The sequence below is a fragment of the Piliocolobus tephrosceles genome, chromosome 10 (genome assembly GCF_002776525.5).
Source record: "Piliocolobus tephrosceles isolate RC106 chromosome 10, ASM277652v3, whole genome shotgun sequence".
Lineage (NCBI taxonomy): Eukaryota > Metazoa > Chordata > Mammalia > Primates > Cercopithecidae > Piliocolobus > Piliocolobus tephrosceles.
In genome coordinates, this window is record NC_045443.1 from 45563703 (window position 1) to 45578784 (window position 15082).

General features: G+C 39.4%; 1 protein-coding gene across 1 annotated transcript; it reads right to left on the reverse strand.

Annotated features, from left to right (window-relative positions):
- Positions 1-1501: 1501 nt before the first annotated feature.
- Positions 1502-2420, reverse strand: LOC111542062 (olfactory receptor 8S1-like). The gene is given in 2 exon segments (XM_023211262.1): positions 1502-2143; positions 2145-2420. Coding segments are annotated over 2 exon segments (918 nt in total).
- Positions 2421-15082: the final 12662 nt, after the last annotated feature.

Genomic DNA, 15082 nt, shown 5'->3' on the forward strand with positions numbered 1-15082 from the left:
TGTGTTTCATCAACTAAGGGGTCTTTGCTAAATGTTTCTGGTTTCTTTTTGAAGTTTGATACAGGCTCTGCCCAGTCCTTCCTCTGCCATTGGCTCTCTCATGGTCTACCATTTCTACAGCATCATTAGGGCCAAGAGGCAGAGCTACTTGTCTACCAATGTGTATGAGCTGCCGAATCATCTCTGGTTGTACATAGGTCCTCTCACTGCTACAGATGATTGGCCATTGGATGAATAGTTTGAAGCAGGATAAACCAACATGTTATTTACAGTCTCTATGGGACATGCCTAGGTCCAAAACACAATTTCACATATCCCAATTGTCCTCGGATGTCTATACTTGCAATTCTATTGCCGTACTAATATTTACCTTTTAGGTCCTTTCCTTGCAATGACAGAATCTAATTCTGGCTTATTTAAGCAAAATAAAATAAGACAACAATTATAAATCTTTAAAAGGAGAATTCATGTATGGAGTCTGGGGTAGCTCACAGCCTCAATGGGACAGTCAGTGTATCAAGGTGGCAAAGAAAACAGGCGTTGGTGCAAGTCCTATTGGTTCCAAATTCCAACACCATGATTTATCTCCCTGAGCCAGTTTCCTCTTCTCTGAAATAGGAATAACTTCAGCATTTACCTAATGTATATGTTGCGGTATTTCAATGGTATAAAGAATATAAATTGCTTAACACAGTGCCTGATAGGATGCAAATATCTAAGAATGAACTCTTATTATGATTCATGTTTATAAATCTGGCCTTGAAAGGGCAGAATCTAGGATAACTCTAGTGATCTTATCAGCAGGGGCGCTTGCGTAGGCTGTCAGAGTGCTACATGCAGAAAGGCTGACCTTTGACTCTCTCCTTGAGACTAAAATTACTAAAACAGTAATCCCAGCTACTTGAGAGGCTGAGGCAGGAGAATTGTTTGAAGCCGGGAGGCGGAGGTTCCAGTGAACCATGCCACTGCACTCCAGCCTGGGCAACAAAAAGAGGCTGTCTTAAAAGGAAAAAAAAAGCCCTGAGAGAGTAAATGATCTGGCATTGACCATGTGCCCACTTCTGGACCAGTCACTGTGCCAAGAAGAACGAGTGAATAATGACAGGGGTGGGGGGGTGGGGAGGTGAGGGTGGAGAGGATTTGGGGATTCCATGATTAACAGTGTCTCTTGGAAGCATATTGAACCATGGAGTTCAGTTATTAGAGGAATGGTAGAGATAAGCTGAGCAGACCATAACAATGTTTACCATAGTGTGTATAATAAATACATATCTTTGTAAGAAAAAATTGCTAAGCGAGAGCTTTATCTTATCCATCTTCCTCTGACTAGGACTGAACTGGTATCATCCCAAGAAAATAATTTTCCACCTTTTCTTCAGTATTTTTCAGAAAAGGACCTCGCAGATCCTGACATCAAGGAATTATCCTAGTTTCCAGGCACTGCTTATTGCAGTTTTATCCAGTTCCCTCATCACTCTAATTTCTTAAGTCTATTGAAACACTAGAGATATTTTCTCAATGTTCTTCTCACAGCTGCCTTCACTTCCCTGTTCTTCAGGCTGTAGATGAGGGGATTCAGCATGGGAGTGATCACGCTGTACTGCAAGGAGAAGATCAACTCTTGAATGGATCCTGAATTTGGCATGAGATAGCGGAGTAATCCAGAGCCATAAAAGAAAATCACTGCAGTGAGGTGGGAGGAGCAGGTGGAGAAGGCTTTGCTTCTGCCCGTAGTGGAGCTGATCCTCAGTATAGTGGACAAAATGCAAATATAAGACAAGAATATCATGAGAAAATTTCCAAAGAAATGCAGGATGCTGGAGCAGAGCAGGGTGGTAAAACTTGCAGACACATCAGAGCAAGACAAAGGATAGAGAGAGGGCAGCTCACAGCTGAAGTGGTGGATATTTTCAGCCTCACAGAAGTCTAAATTGAGAGCTACAAGGATATTGATGAGGGCATCCAGAAAAGCCAAGCCCCATGAGCCCCCCACCAGCCCTGCACACAGCTGTCTGTTCATCACTTGGCCATAGAGCAAAGGAGAGCTGATGGCAACATAGCAGTCATAGGCCATCACAGCAAGCAGGCAGGATTCAGTGCCCCCAGTGGCAAACACGAAGAAGACCTGAGCCATGCAGCCCTCTAACTGAGATGGTTTTCTTCTCAGACAGGAGGTTCTCCAACAGCTTAGGTACAGTGACAGAGGAATGGCAGAGATCCAAGAAGGACAACTGTCCCAAGAAGAAGTACATGGGTGTGTGGAAACAAGAATCAGCATTAACCACCACCAGCAGCAGCAGGTTTCCCATCACAGTCAGGAGGTAAATCACCAGGAACAGCACAAAGAGCAGAGCTTGGGTCTGGGGGCCAGCAGACAGACCGAGGAGGACAAACTCGGGGACAACGCTGTGGTTTCTCATTGCCTTCAGTATTTTATTTGGAATGAGATAAATAAATTGAATGAAGCCTCTTCTTATGCCTAACAAATATTTAAGTGTTTTAACCCTCTTCTCTATTCACAAAGTTTCTTGCTTACCCAGACATTCATATGCAGAAATGATAAACTACTCTGTCCCTAGATTTCCTAAACCCATGATCATCTTTTCTGCAAGACCCCAACCTTAGATTCTCTCTCTCTCCACCTTTGTGTTCTTTCTTTAATGATTCAGAGTTTGTTGTTGCTGTTGTTTTATTATTAAGGCTACTAGAGAGTGTTTGTAAACTATTGCTAATGATCTAATAGAGAGGGAGAGATTGAAGGAAAAATAAGATAAAAATTGCAGAAATGGTGTCTCTGAGGGTGTGAGAGCAGAAGTAGAGCATGGCCTTAGGTGGGAACATGTTTGCTTCATCCTTCAGACAGCGTGAGGCTAGCAGATTTGGTGTTGGGGAGGAGGCAATTTCCATCCAGTAACTTTTACCTTTTCAATAAATACTTAAGTGAAGTCAGTCATGGAAGGTGAAAGGGGATAGCAATTGGAGAATTGCAGAGCACAGAGAAAGGGAAATAATCAGAGAGAAGGCAGTACAGAGAGACCTCCGATGCTATGTAACTGATCATGAGAAACTGTTGGTCAATATGGGAACACACTCCAGTCATAATCCCCATGCCCCGTTTAAACATAATTTATATGTGATCTATTCAGATTCAGGCTCACCTCTTGTCTGTACCCTCATGCATTTGTAAACATAGACTACCTACTAACTCTAAAGCCTGGTCTTCTTTTTTTCCTACTCTGCACTGACAGCCAGATTAAAATCACAGACTCAGGAGAACGCTTCAGCACTACTGACTACACCATTTTGGCTCTTCCTATTCTACTCTATCTTTTGTATTCATACTGCAAAACAGGCACATTCAATTCTCAAAGGACTTATGGTTTCTCTCCCACCGTTTGTCCAAACAGCACCCAGCATTAATGCTATTCTTAGGAATCGAGTCCACACTACCTGCATTTCTAACCCAGTTTAACAATAAACAGCACAGAATTAAAGAAAAGCTTTTTCATATCCAGAGGTCCAGACTAATAAGTCTGAATGTCAATGTGAGAATTATGAAGTTGGGAGTTTGAAAATTCCTGTTGGATACAGACCTCTTCCTTGATTCCTAAAAGAGGAAAATAAAAGGTTAAATAGTGTGTATTGTTTCTGAAAACCTAAATACTTCTGTCATGCAGAGAATGCATTTTCCATATCATTTTAATTGTTTTTCTTTTACTACCAGTGTAGCTCTAGCTAGAGTAACCTGGATTCTTTTTGAGAACATCACATCATTGGCAGAAGATGCTGGAAAGTCAGGCAATCAAACCAAGAAATGCAGACAGAGAACCGCATCACTCATTATAATTTGGAGGGCAGCAAAAAGAAAGGTCTCCTCTTTTCCACTTGTCTCTAGATGGAGCCCTATTCACCAGCACTAGAAACTTAAATTGTGGGGAGAATTTCTCCTTTATAAATGAAGGTCAAAGAGTGAAAATCTTACAAAGGACATTTCCACAAAGGACAAACTTGGAAATTGTACCCTGTCAGGGCCTAGACTTCCTCACAGAAAGAAATATACTGTGTTAGCATTATTCAAGGGGTCACAGGAATAAATTAAGTCATCTCTTATTTTTTTAACCTGCTGCTGCAATTTCACTATTCTCAATGCTTCATCTATAAAAACTCTGAATCCAAATTTAGAATGGAAACAGCTCTGAGAATGCTACCACTATGTTTAGTTATTGTTACAATCAGTTGGAGTCAGCTGACTAGATCTTTCCCAAAAAGGCCTGCCTAAGAGGAACTTTTTTAAGAATGAGACATACAGAAGTATCTAGCACTGTGGCAGTCACAAAGTTACTCCGAATATATTATTTAGAAATACAAATGAATACATTGATGAATGGATGAGTATGTGAATAAATGTGGCTCAGGAAGAGAATAGTCTAGGGCTTTGCTGCTCACCAAGAACAGACCTGATTGGGAGCCAGTCAAGGATTTTAGACTCCCTGGGCTTGTATTAAGCCAGATATAGCAAAGGTAATAGCGAAGAATTTCACCAACTGGACAGGTTTGCCCCAAAGCAGTGTGTTTTGCTCTGTTCTGCACTTCCACATACCTCAGAGTATGTAATTATAGGGGATACCCATAATTAAAGATATGGTTAGTTTCTGAATCTCACATGTTTGGAGTTCTGGGAGAGGATTCTCTTTGAGTCACAAAGTACCCAGAGTCTATCACTGACGTCCTCATCTCCTCCCATCCCTTTCAGAGAGCTCTCAAGTATTAGCCTTCCCAAACTTACAGGTTTCTGGCATAATGTGGGCTTTCAGCACCAGAAACAAGGAATATAGCAAGATAAAGGAAAGAGATCTTGTCTCAATTGTGCCATTTGTACAATGGAATCAAGCAATAACTACCCTGCAAAGTGGTGAGGTCTTAATTGCTAACTTGAGTATAGTGCTGAAGACAATTGAGGAGCTGAAGAATCGTCAAATTCTCTTTTTTTCACCCCCAATCCAAGTGTTTCATTTTCCCAAAAGTAGGAAGAGAAGTGATGTTGAGGAACAGACCAAAACATCTTAGGTAACACAAATGAACACCATATTGAGAGGTGGGGGAGAACTCTTAAATACCTCCAACCCATGAGACCAAAGATCAGATGAGAGGACTGAGGGAAAGGAAGTGCCTGATGGAAAAATGGCAGGAAGTGGTGGAAACAGAGGGGAACAAAGTAGCAGGGAAAATCCTGAAAGAACAGAGGGAAAATATTACCATACTTCTGTCTTTTCCTGGTGCACAATGTATCCTGTTTTTCTGAGTTGGTGGGTGTGCCTCTGAACTTGGGAAAAATTCACAGGAGAGAAAATGCACCACAACTGTAATCTTGTGAGCTGACATTGTTTTTTAAGACCTTTTTTGCAGGCCGGGCGTGGTGGCTCAAGCCTGTAATCCCAGCACTTTGGGAGGCCGAGACGGGCGGATCACGAGGTCAGGAGATCGAGACCATCCTGGCTAACACGGCAAAACCCCGTCTCTACTAAAAATACAAAAAATTAGCCGGACGAGGTGGCGGGCGCCTGTGGTCCCAGCTACTCAGGAGGCTGAGGCGGGAGAATGGCGTGAACCCGGGAGGCGGAGGTTGCAGTGAGCTGATATCCGGCCACTGCACTCCAGCCTGGGCGACAGAGCAAGACTCCATCAAAAGACCTTTTTTGCATAAAGAGAAATATGTAAGCTCATTCCTCAAAAGCTCCAGGAAGTAAAGACTTTAAAAAGCTTTTCTGAAGTTTGACAGCAGTTTTGCTCTTATCCTGTAATAACTCCAAAACTACAAAGAAAGAGAAACTAGAAACCTTCAAATTCTTAACAGCAACTTTTTTCCTACTTCCCCTAGCATAATTACACAATCATTTCTCTATACCTGTTAATATAGTACTAAGAGCACCATGGTAACAAAGGAGCCTCGGGTCTAGCCATTCAGAAGGGCTGCTGGGTTAATTTGGCCAAAAGGATGGCAAAGTATGCTCTGAAAACCCTGAGGGCAGCTGGATCCATCCTGATTAGAAAGCTCAGCAAACCCTAGGTTCATTAACTAAAAATAGTTACTAGCTGATTCCACTGGGTATTCCCATTGAAGCTAAGTGACTCACGGCTTATTTTTAGATCATCTTGCCAATATTGCCAGGTATTTAATTACTGGATATATTAAAAATAATGACAATTATATATATAAAGTTACTATTATTAGGCAATCAATAATAATTCAAATCTATCCACATATTTAACTTTTGGTTTTTTGCTCAACTTTTCTGCATCTAGAACTGAAAATCTTAATAGCTGAAACTGAGATTTCAGTGGATACATTTGACACAAAATAGACAAAGCAGAAGAAATTTTAGTGACTCAAAAGATAGGTAATAAGAAAATAAGAACTTCCATCTTTGAGCATTTTTTTTCTCCTTGAAGTCCTCCTTTTAAATTCTCCCTTAGTGCAAGTCTTTTAGTGATATAGATATTTCACCTTAATTCTTAAAGGATTTACCACTGGCACAGAATTCTAACAGGGAGTTATTTTTTATTCAGTAATTCAAAGATATCATTACACTGTCTTCTGTCTTCTTGTTACAAGTCTAACGTGATGACATGAGAGCTCTCTCTCTCTTTCTCTGTGTGTGTGTGTGCATGCGTGTCCCCACCCCATGATGACACCGTGAGGAGGTGGCGATCTAAAGCCAGGAAGTGGCCATACTTTGATCTTGGACTTCCCAGCCTGCAGAACAGTGAGCATATAGATTTATGTTGCTTAAGACACTAGACTATGGTGTTTTGCTATAGCAGTCCAATTGACTAATACAATAGAGAAGACATCTCTTCTCAATTCAAAATAAATGCCTCTACCAGTGCTGTAGATAGATTATTCTGCTTTGTCAGAAACCTTTCTCCTCCAGACTTGCCCTTCCTCTGCTTAGGAATCCAATTTTCAAAAGTAGGAAATTATAGAACTGAAGTCTTTTTTGTACCATTCTCTAATCTGTTCCTTCCTATCCATACATAACCAGTATCCTAAAGTTAGAATGTGGTTTCTCGTGTAGCTTCTTCTGCTACCTGTGGTAGCAGAATTGTCTTCGAAAGATGCCCATGCCCTAATCCCTGAAACCTATGACTATGCTACCTTACATGGCAAAAGAGATTTTGCAGATGTCATTGAAGTTATAGACCTTAAAATAGGGAGAGCATCTTGGATTATCCAGGTGGATCTAATCTAATCACATGAGTTTTTAAAAGGAGAAAACTTTCTCCCACTGGTGTGAGACAGATGTGATAGAAATGGAAGTCAAAGAGATTTAAAGCATAAGAGGACCTGACCTATTGTTTGTTGCTCAACGAGGGACACACAGAAAGCATGAGAAGTAATGTAGGCAGCCTCTAGGAGCAAAGACCAGCCTCCCGCTGGCAGCCAGCAAAAAAAACAGAGACCTGAGTCCCACAACTGAAAACATCAACCATCAGTCTAAGCTTGGAAATAGATTCATTCCCAGAACCTCCAGAAGGGAATGCAGCCCTGATGACATCTTTGTTTAGGCTTGGTGAGACTCTGAGCAGAGAAACCCTGTGAGCCACTCTGTACCCGGACTCCTGAGAGCCATGAGCTAATCAATACGTATTGTTTCAGGTTGCTATATTTGTGGTAATTTTATTTGTTACACAGCAATAGAAAATGAATACATTTCCCCTTGTATGCTTTTATATTTTTATTACACGTGTCTGTTTTTAAAAACTTTACATAAATGTCTCTTGTTACATGTGACATTCTGAAATTGGCTTTTTTTTCATTCAACATGCTTTAGAAATTTATCCAGGTTGATATATGTAAAAATAGTTCATTCATTTAATTGTTATAAAGTGTTGTATTTTATGATTATACAACATTTCTGCATTTTTCAGAAGATTAAAGAACAAGTAATGAATTTGAACATGTTTTGGTTTATCTGCATATTTTATAGGATTTTCTATGTAGACAAGCACATCATCTTCAAATAATAACAAGTCCTTTTTCTTTCTCTTTCCCGGTGTTAAACTTTAAATTATTTTATTTCCTTGTCATATTGCATTAAATGGGATTTTCAATACAATGTTTAATTGTAGAGGTGAGTGGCCATATTTGCCTTATTTTAATTGAATACAATACTTCTGTTGATGAAGAGTCTAACTGTAAAATATTTGAAGAGATTTATTCTGAGCCATATATGAGTGACCATGGCCCAGGACACAGCCCTCAGGAGATCCTGAGAACATATGCCCAAAGTGGTCATGTGCAGCTTGGTTTTATACATTTTAGGGGGGCATGAGACATCAATCAAATACAAATTTAGAAATAAATTGGTTTGGAACAACTTGAGGAGGGGGCAGCTATGGGCTATAGATTCCGGGCTATAGCTTCCAGGCTATAGGCAAATTTAAACATTTTCTGTTTGACAATTTGTTGAGTTTGTCTAAAGACCTGGAATCAATAGAAAGGAAACATTCAAGCTGGGACAACAGATTATGGAAATCAAGGTTCTTTTGAAGTCTCATAGTGGCTGCCCTCAGAAACAATAGATGACGACTATTTCCTATTCGGACCTTTAAAATCTGCTAGACTCTCAGTTCATCTCTTCAGTATTAGGAGAATCTTCAGCCTGAGAGAAAAAGATCTAGCTATTATCTATTAAAATATGTTAATAGAGATTCTTTACAGATGCAAATTTTCCCCACAAAGGATGGCTTTGTAGGGCCATTTTAAAATATGGCAAAGAAACATGTTTTGAGGTAAAGTATTTTTATTTTCTTTTTTGTCACATAATGTTATGCCAGAGTCAGAATGGAAAGTAAGTCACAATATGCAGGGTTAAATAAAACCCATCTCATGAGAATTTATGGTTTGTAGGTCATGACTCCCCCAGACTGCTTAGGTAGGAATTTGGGCAAGATAAGAACAAATCAGAATTTAGTCCTCATTTCTAAAATGTATTATTTAAGTAAAAGTTTACACTAGGCTTTGTACTCTATCACGTTAAGAATGTTCCTTACTATTTCCAGTTTACTAAGACCTTTATAATAAATAAGAGTTGAATTTAATTGAATGCCTTTTTGTGTCTGTTGAGAAAATCTGATATTTTTTCACATAAAATTTTAATTAGTGGATATTAATAAAACATCTTCTGAAGATTCAATTATAAAATTGTTCCATGATATGATTTGGTTGTGTCCCCACCCAAATCTCAACGTGAATTGTCTCTCCTAGAATTCCCACATGTTGTGGGAGGGACCCAGGGGGAGTCATGGGGGCCAGTCTCACGAGATTTGATGGGTTTATCAGGGGTTTCTGATTTTGCTTCTTCCTCTAATTTTTCTCTTGCCACTGCCATGTAGGAACCACCCTCTGCCATGATCCTGAGGCCGTTCCAGCTATGTGGAACTGTAAGTCCAATTAAACTTCTTTATCCTCCCAGTTTCTGGTATGTCTTTATCAGCAGCATGAAAACAAACTAATACATTGCATTAATGCTACTGTAAATCTAACCATTTTAAAACTAGAGGAATGGAAAAGAAACAATCCTATCTAACAGTATATATATACGTATACATATAAAAAAAACCTGCCCCTGAATGACTTTTGGCTAAATAATGAAACTAAGGCAGAAATCAAGAAGTTCTTTGAAATTAATGAGCACAAAAAATACAACATACCAGAATCTCTGGGATGCAGCTAAAGCAGTGTTAAGAAGGAAATGTAGGCCAGGTACAGTGGCTCACACCTGTAATCCCAGCACTTTGGGAGGCCAAGGCGGGTGGATCACAAGGTCAGGAGATCGAGACCATCCTGGTTAACACGGTGAAACCCCATCTCTACTAAAAACACAAAAAATCAGCCGGGCATGGTGGCGGGTGCCTGTAGTCCCAGCTACTCAGGAGGCTGAGGCAGGAGAATGGCGTGAACCCGGGAGGCAGAGCTTGTAGTGAGCCGAGATCGCACCACTGCACTCCAGCCTGGGCGACAGAGTCAGACTCCATCTCAAAAAAAAAAAGGAAGGAAATGTATAACACTGAAAGCCCACATCAAAAAGCACAAACAAATAGAAGAGCATACCATGCTCATGGATAGGAAGAATCAATATCATGAAAATGGCCATACTGCCCAAGGTAATTTATAGATTCAATGCCATCCCCATCAAGCTACCAATGAGTTTCTTCACAGAATTGGAAAAAACTGCTTTAAAGTTCATATGGAACCAAAAAAGAGCCTGCATTGCCAAGACAATCCTAAGTCAAAAGAACAAAGCTCGAGGCATCACGCTACCTGACTTCAAACTATACTACAAGGCTACAGTAACCAAAACAGCATGGTACTGGTACCAAAACAGAGATATAGACCAATGGAACAGAACAGAGCCCTCAGAAATAATACCACACATCTACAGCCATCTGATCTTTGACAAACCTGACAAAAACAAGAAATGGGGAAAGGATTCCCTATTTAATAAATGGTGCTGGGAAAATTGGCTAGCCATAGTAGAAAGCTGAAACTGGATCCTTTCCTTACTCCTTATACGAAGATTAATTCAAGATGGATTAGAGACTTAAGTGTTAGACCTAATACCATAAAAACCCTAGAAGAAAATCTAGGTAGTACCATTCAGGACATAGGCATGGGCAAGGACTTCATGTCTAAAACACCAAAAGCAACGGCAACAAAAGCCAAAACTGACAAATGGGATCTAATTAAACTAAAGAGCTTCTGCACAGCAAAAGAAACTACCATCAGAGTGAACAGGCAACCTACAGAATGGGAGAAAATTTTTGCAATCTACTCATCTGACAAAGCGCTAATATCCAGAACCTACAAAGAACTCAGTCAAATTTACAAGAAAAAAAAAACCCCATCAAAAAGTGGGGAAAGGATATGAACAGACATTTCTCAAAAGAAGACATTCATACAGCCAACAGACACATGAAAAAATGCTCATCATCACTGGCCATCAGAGAAATGCAAATCAAAACCACAATGAGATACCATCTCACACCAGTTAGAATGGCAATAATTAAAAAGTCAGGAAACTACAGGTGCTGGAGAGGATGTGGAGAAATAGGAACACTTTTACACTGTTGGTGGGATTGTAAACTAGTTCAACCATTATGGAAAACAGTATGGCGATTCCTCAAGGATCTAGAACTAGAAGTACCATATGACCCAGCCATCCCATTACTGGGTATATACCCAAAGGATTATAAGTCATGCTGCTATAAAGACACATGCACACGTATGTTTATTGCAGTACTATTCACAATAGCAGAGACTTGGAATCAACCCAAATGTCCATCAGTGACAGACTGGATTAAGAAAATGTAGCACATATACACCATGGAATACTATGCAGCCATAAAAAAGGATGAGTTTGTGTCCTTTGTAGGGACATGGATGCAGCTGGAAACCATCATTCTCAGCAAACTATCGCAAGAACAGAAAACCAAACACTGCATGTTCTCCCTCATAGGTGGGAATTGAACAATGAGATCACTTGGACTCGGGAAGGGGAACATCACACACCGGGGCCTATCATGGGGAGGGGGAAGGGGGGAGAGATTGCACTGGGAGTTACACCTGATGTAAAGGACGAGTTGATGGGTGCTGACGAGTTGATGGGTGCAGCACACCAACATGGCACAAGTATACATATGTAACAAGCCTGCACATTATGCACATGTACCCTAGAACTTAAAGTATAATAATAATAAATAAGAAAGAAAAAAAGAAACTGCCTGAAAAAAAAAAAGCTAAAAAGATCTCAAGTTAATAACCTCACATCACAACTAAAAGAACTAGAGAACCAAGAGCAAACCAACCCCAAAGCTAGCAGAACACTAGAAATAGCCATGATCAAGGCTGAACTGAAAGAGACAGAGACATGAAAAATCCCTTCAAAAGATCAATGAATCCAGGAGCTAGGTTTTTCAGAAAAAATAATAAAATAGACTGCTAGCTAGACTAATAAAGAAGTTTCAAATAAACACAATCAGAAATAATAAGGGGGATATTACCACTGACCCCAGAGTAATACAAACAACTATGAGAGAATATTATCAACATCTCTGTGCACATAAACTAGAACATCTGGAAGAAATGGATAAGTTCCTGGACACATACACCCTCCCAACGCTTAACCAGGAAGAAACTGAATCCTGGAACAGACTAATAACAAGTTCTGAAATTGAAGCAGTAATAAATAGCCTAGCAACCAAGAAAAGGCCAAGACCAGATGAATTCACAGCTAAATTCTACCAGAGGTACAAAGAAGGGCTGGCACAATTCCTACTGAAACTATCACAAAAATGGAAAAGGAGGGGCTCCTTCCTAGCTCATTCTATGAGGCCAGCTCATCCTGATACCAAAGCCTGGCAAAGATATTTAAAAAGAGAGAGAGAGAAAACTTCAGGCCAATATCCTTGATGAGCATCAAAGAAAAAATCTTCAATAAAATACTACCTGACCAAATCCAGCAGCACATCAAAAAGTTTATCTGCCATGATCATCAGGCATGGTTGGTTGCCTGATATGCAAGGTTGGTTCAACATACACAAATCAGTAAATGTGGTACATCACATAAACAGAACTAAAGACAAAAACCACATGGTTATCTCAATAGATCCATTAAAAGCCTTTGATAAAATTCAACATCCCTTCATATTTAAAAAAAAATCTCTCAATAAACTAGGTTTTGAAGGAACATACCTCAAAACAATAAGGGTCACATATGACAAACCCACAGCCAATATCATACTGAATGGGCAAAAGCTGGAAGCATTCCCCCTTGAAAACCAGCACAAGACAAGGTTGCCCTCCCTTGCCACTCCTATGCAATATAGTATTAGAAGTTCTGACCAGGGCAATCAGGCAAGAGAAAGAAATAAAAGATATTCAAATAGGAAAGCGGAAGTCAAACTATCTTTGTTTGCAGATGACATAATCCTATTTCTAGAAAACCCAATCATCTCAGCCTAAAAGCTTCTTAAGGTGATAAGTAACCTCAGCAAAGTCTCAGGATACAAAAATTAATGTGCAAAAATCACTAGCATTCCTATACACCAACAACAGGCAAGCCAACAGCCAAATCACAAATGGCCTCCCATTCACAATTGCCATAATATGAATAAAATACCTAGGAATACAGCTAAGAAGGGAAGCAAAGGACTTCTTCAAGGAGAACTGCAAACCACTGCTCAAAGAAATCAGAAATGGCACAAATGGAAAAACATTCCATGCTTATAAATAGGAAGAATCAGTTTGTGAAAATGGCCATACTGTCCAAAATAATTTATAGATTCAATGCTATTCCCATTAAACTACCATGATATTCTTCACAGAATTAGAAAAACCTATTTTAAAATTCATGTGGAACCAAAAAATAGCTCAAGTGGCCAAGGCAATCCTAAGCAAAAAGAACAAAGCTGGAAGTATCACTCTACCCAAATTCAAACTATACTACAGGGCTACAGTAACAAAAATAGCCTAGTATTGGTGCAAGAACAGACACACAGACCAATGGAATGGAATAGAGAACCCAGAAATAAGACCACACACCTACAACCATCTGATCTTCAACAAACCTGACAAAAACAAGCAATGGGGAAAGGATTTCCTATTTAATAAATGGTGCTGGGAGAACTGACTAGCCATATGCAGATAGTTGAAACTGGACCCCTTCCTTACCCCATATGCAAAAATCAACTAAAGATAGATTAAAGACTTAAATGTAAAACCCAAAACTATAAAAACTCTACAAGAAAACTTAGGCAATACCATTCAGGACATAGGCACAGGCAAGGATTTCATGACAAAAATGCTAAAAGCCATTGCAACTAAAGCAAAAATTGACAAATGGGATCTAATTAAACTAAAGAGCTTCTGCCAAAAAAAAAAAAAAAAAAAAAAAAAACACAAAACAACAACAACAACAAAAACTATCAACAGAGTAAATAGACAACCTACAGAATGGAAGAAAATTTTTGCAATCTATGCATCTGACAAAAGTCTAGTATCCAGCATCTATAAGGAACTTAAACAAATGTACAAGAAAAAAACAAACAACTCCATTAAAAAGTGGGCAAAGGACATGAACAGACACATCACAAAAGAATACATACATGTGGTGAACAAACATGAAAAAAAGCTCAACATCACCGATCATTAGAGAAATGCAAATCAAAACCACAATGAAATGCCATCTCACACCAGAATGGCTATTATTAAAAAGTTACAAAATAACAGACACTAGCAAGATTGTGGTGAAAAAGGAACACTTTTACACTGTTGGCGGGAGTGTAAATTAGTTCAACCATTGTGGAAGATAGTGTGATGATTCCTCAAAGACCTAAGCCAGAAATATCATTCAACCCAGCAATCTCATTACTGGGTATATACCCAAAGGAATATAAATCATTCTGTTATAAAGACACATGCACATGTCTGTTCACTGAAGCACTATTCACAATAGCAAAGACATGGAATCAAGCTAAATGCCCATCAATGATAGACTGGATGAGGAAAATGTGGCACATACACGATGGAATACTATGCAGCCATAAAAAGGAATGAGATCATGTCCTTTGCAGGGATGTGGATGGAGCTGGAGACCATTATCCTTGGTAAACTAGTGCAGGAACAGACAACCAAACACCACGTGTTCTCACTTATAAGTGGAAGCTGAATGATGAGAACACATGGATACACAGTGGGCAACAGCACACATTGAGACCTGTTGGAGGGTGGGGGATGGGAAGAGGGAGAGGATCAGGAAGAATAGCTAGTGGATGCTGAGCTTAATACCTAGGTAGGTGATGAGATGATCTGTGCAGCAAACCATCATGGCATGGGTTTACCTATGCAACAAACCTGCACATCCTGCACATGTACCCCTGAACTTAAAGTAAAAGTTGGAAATAAATAAATGTGTATATATATGTATGTATATATATATATATATATATATATATTCATGTTCTGATATTCAAAGAAACTAATTTGCCCAGTGCCTCACAGCTAGAAATTTAAAGATAATGA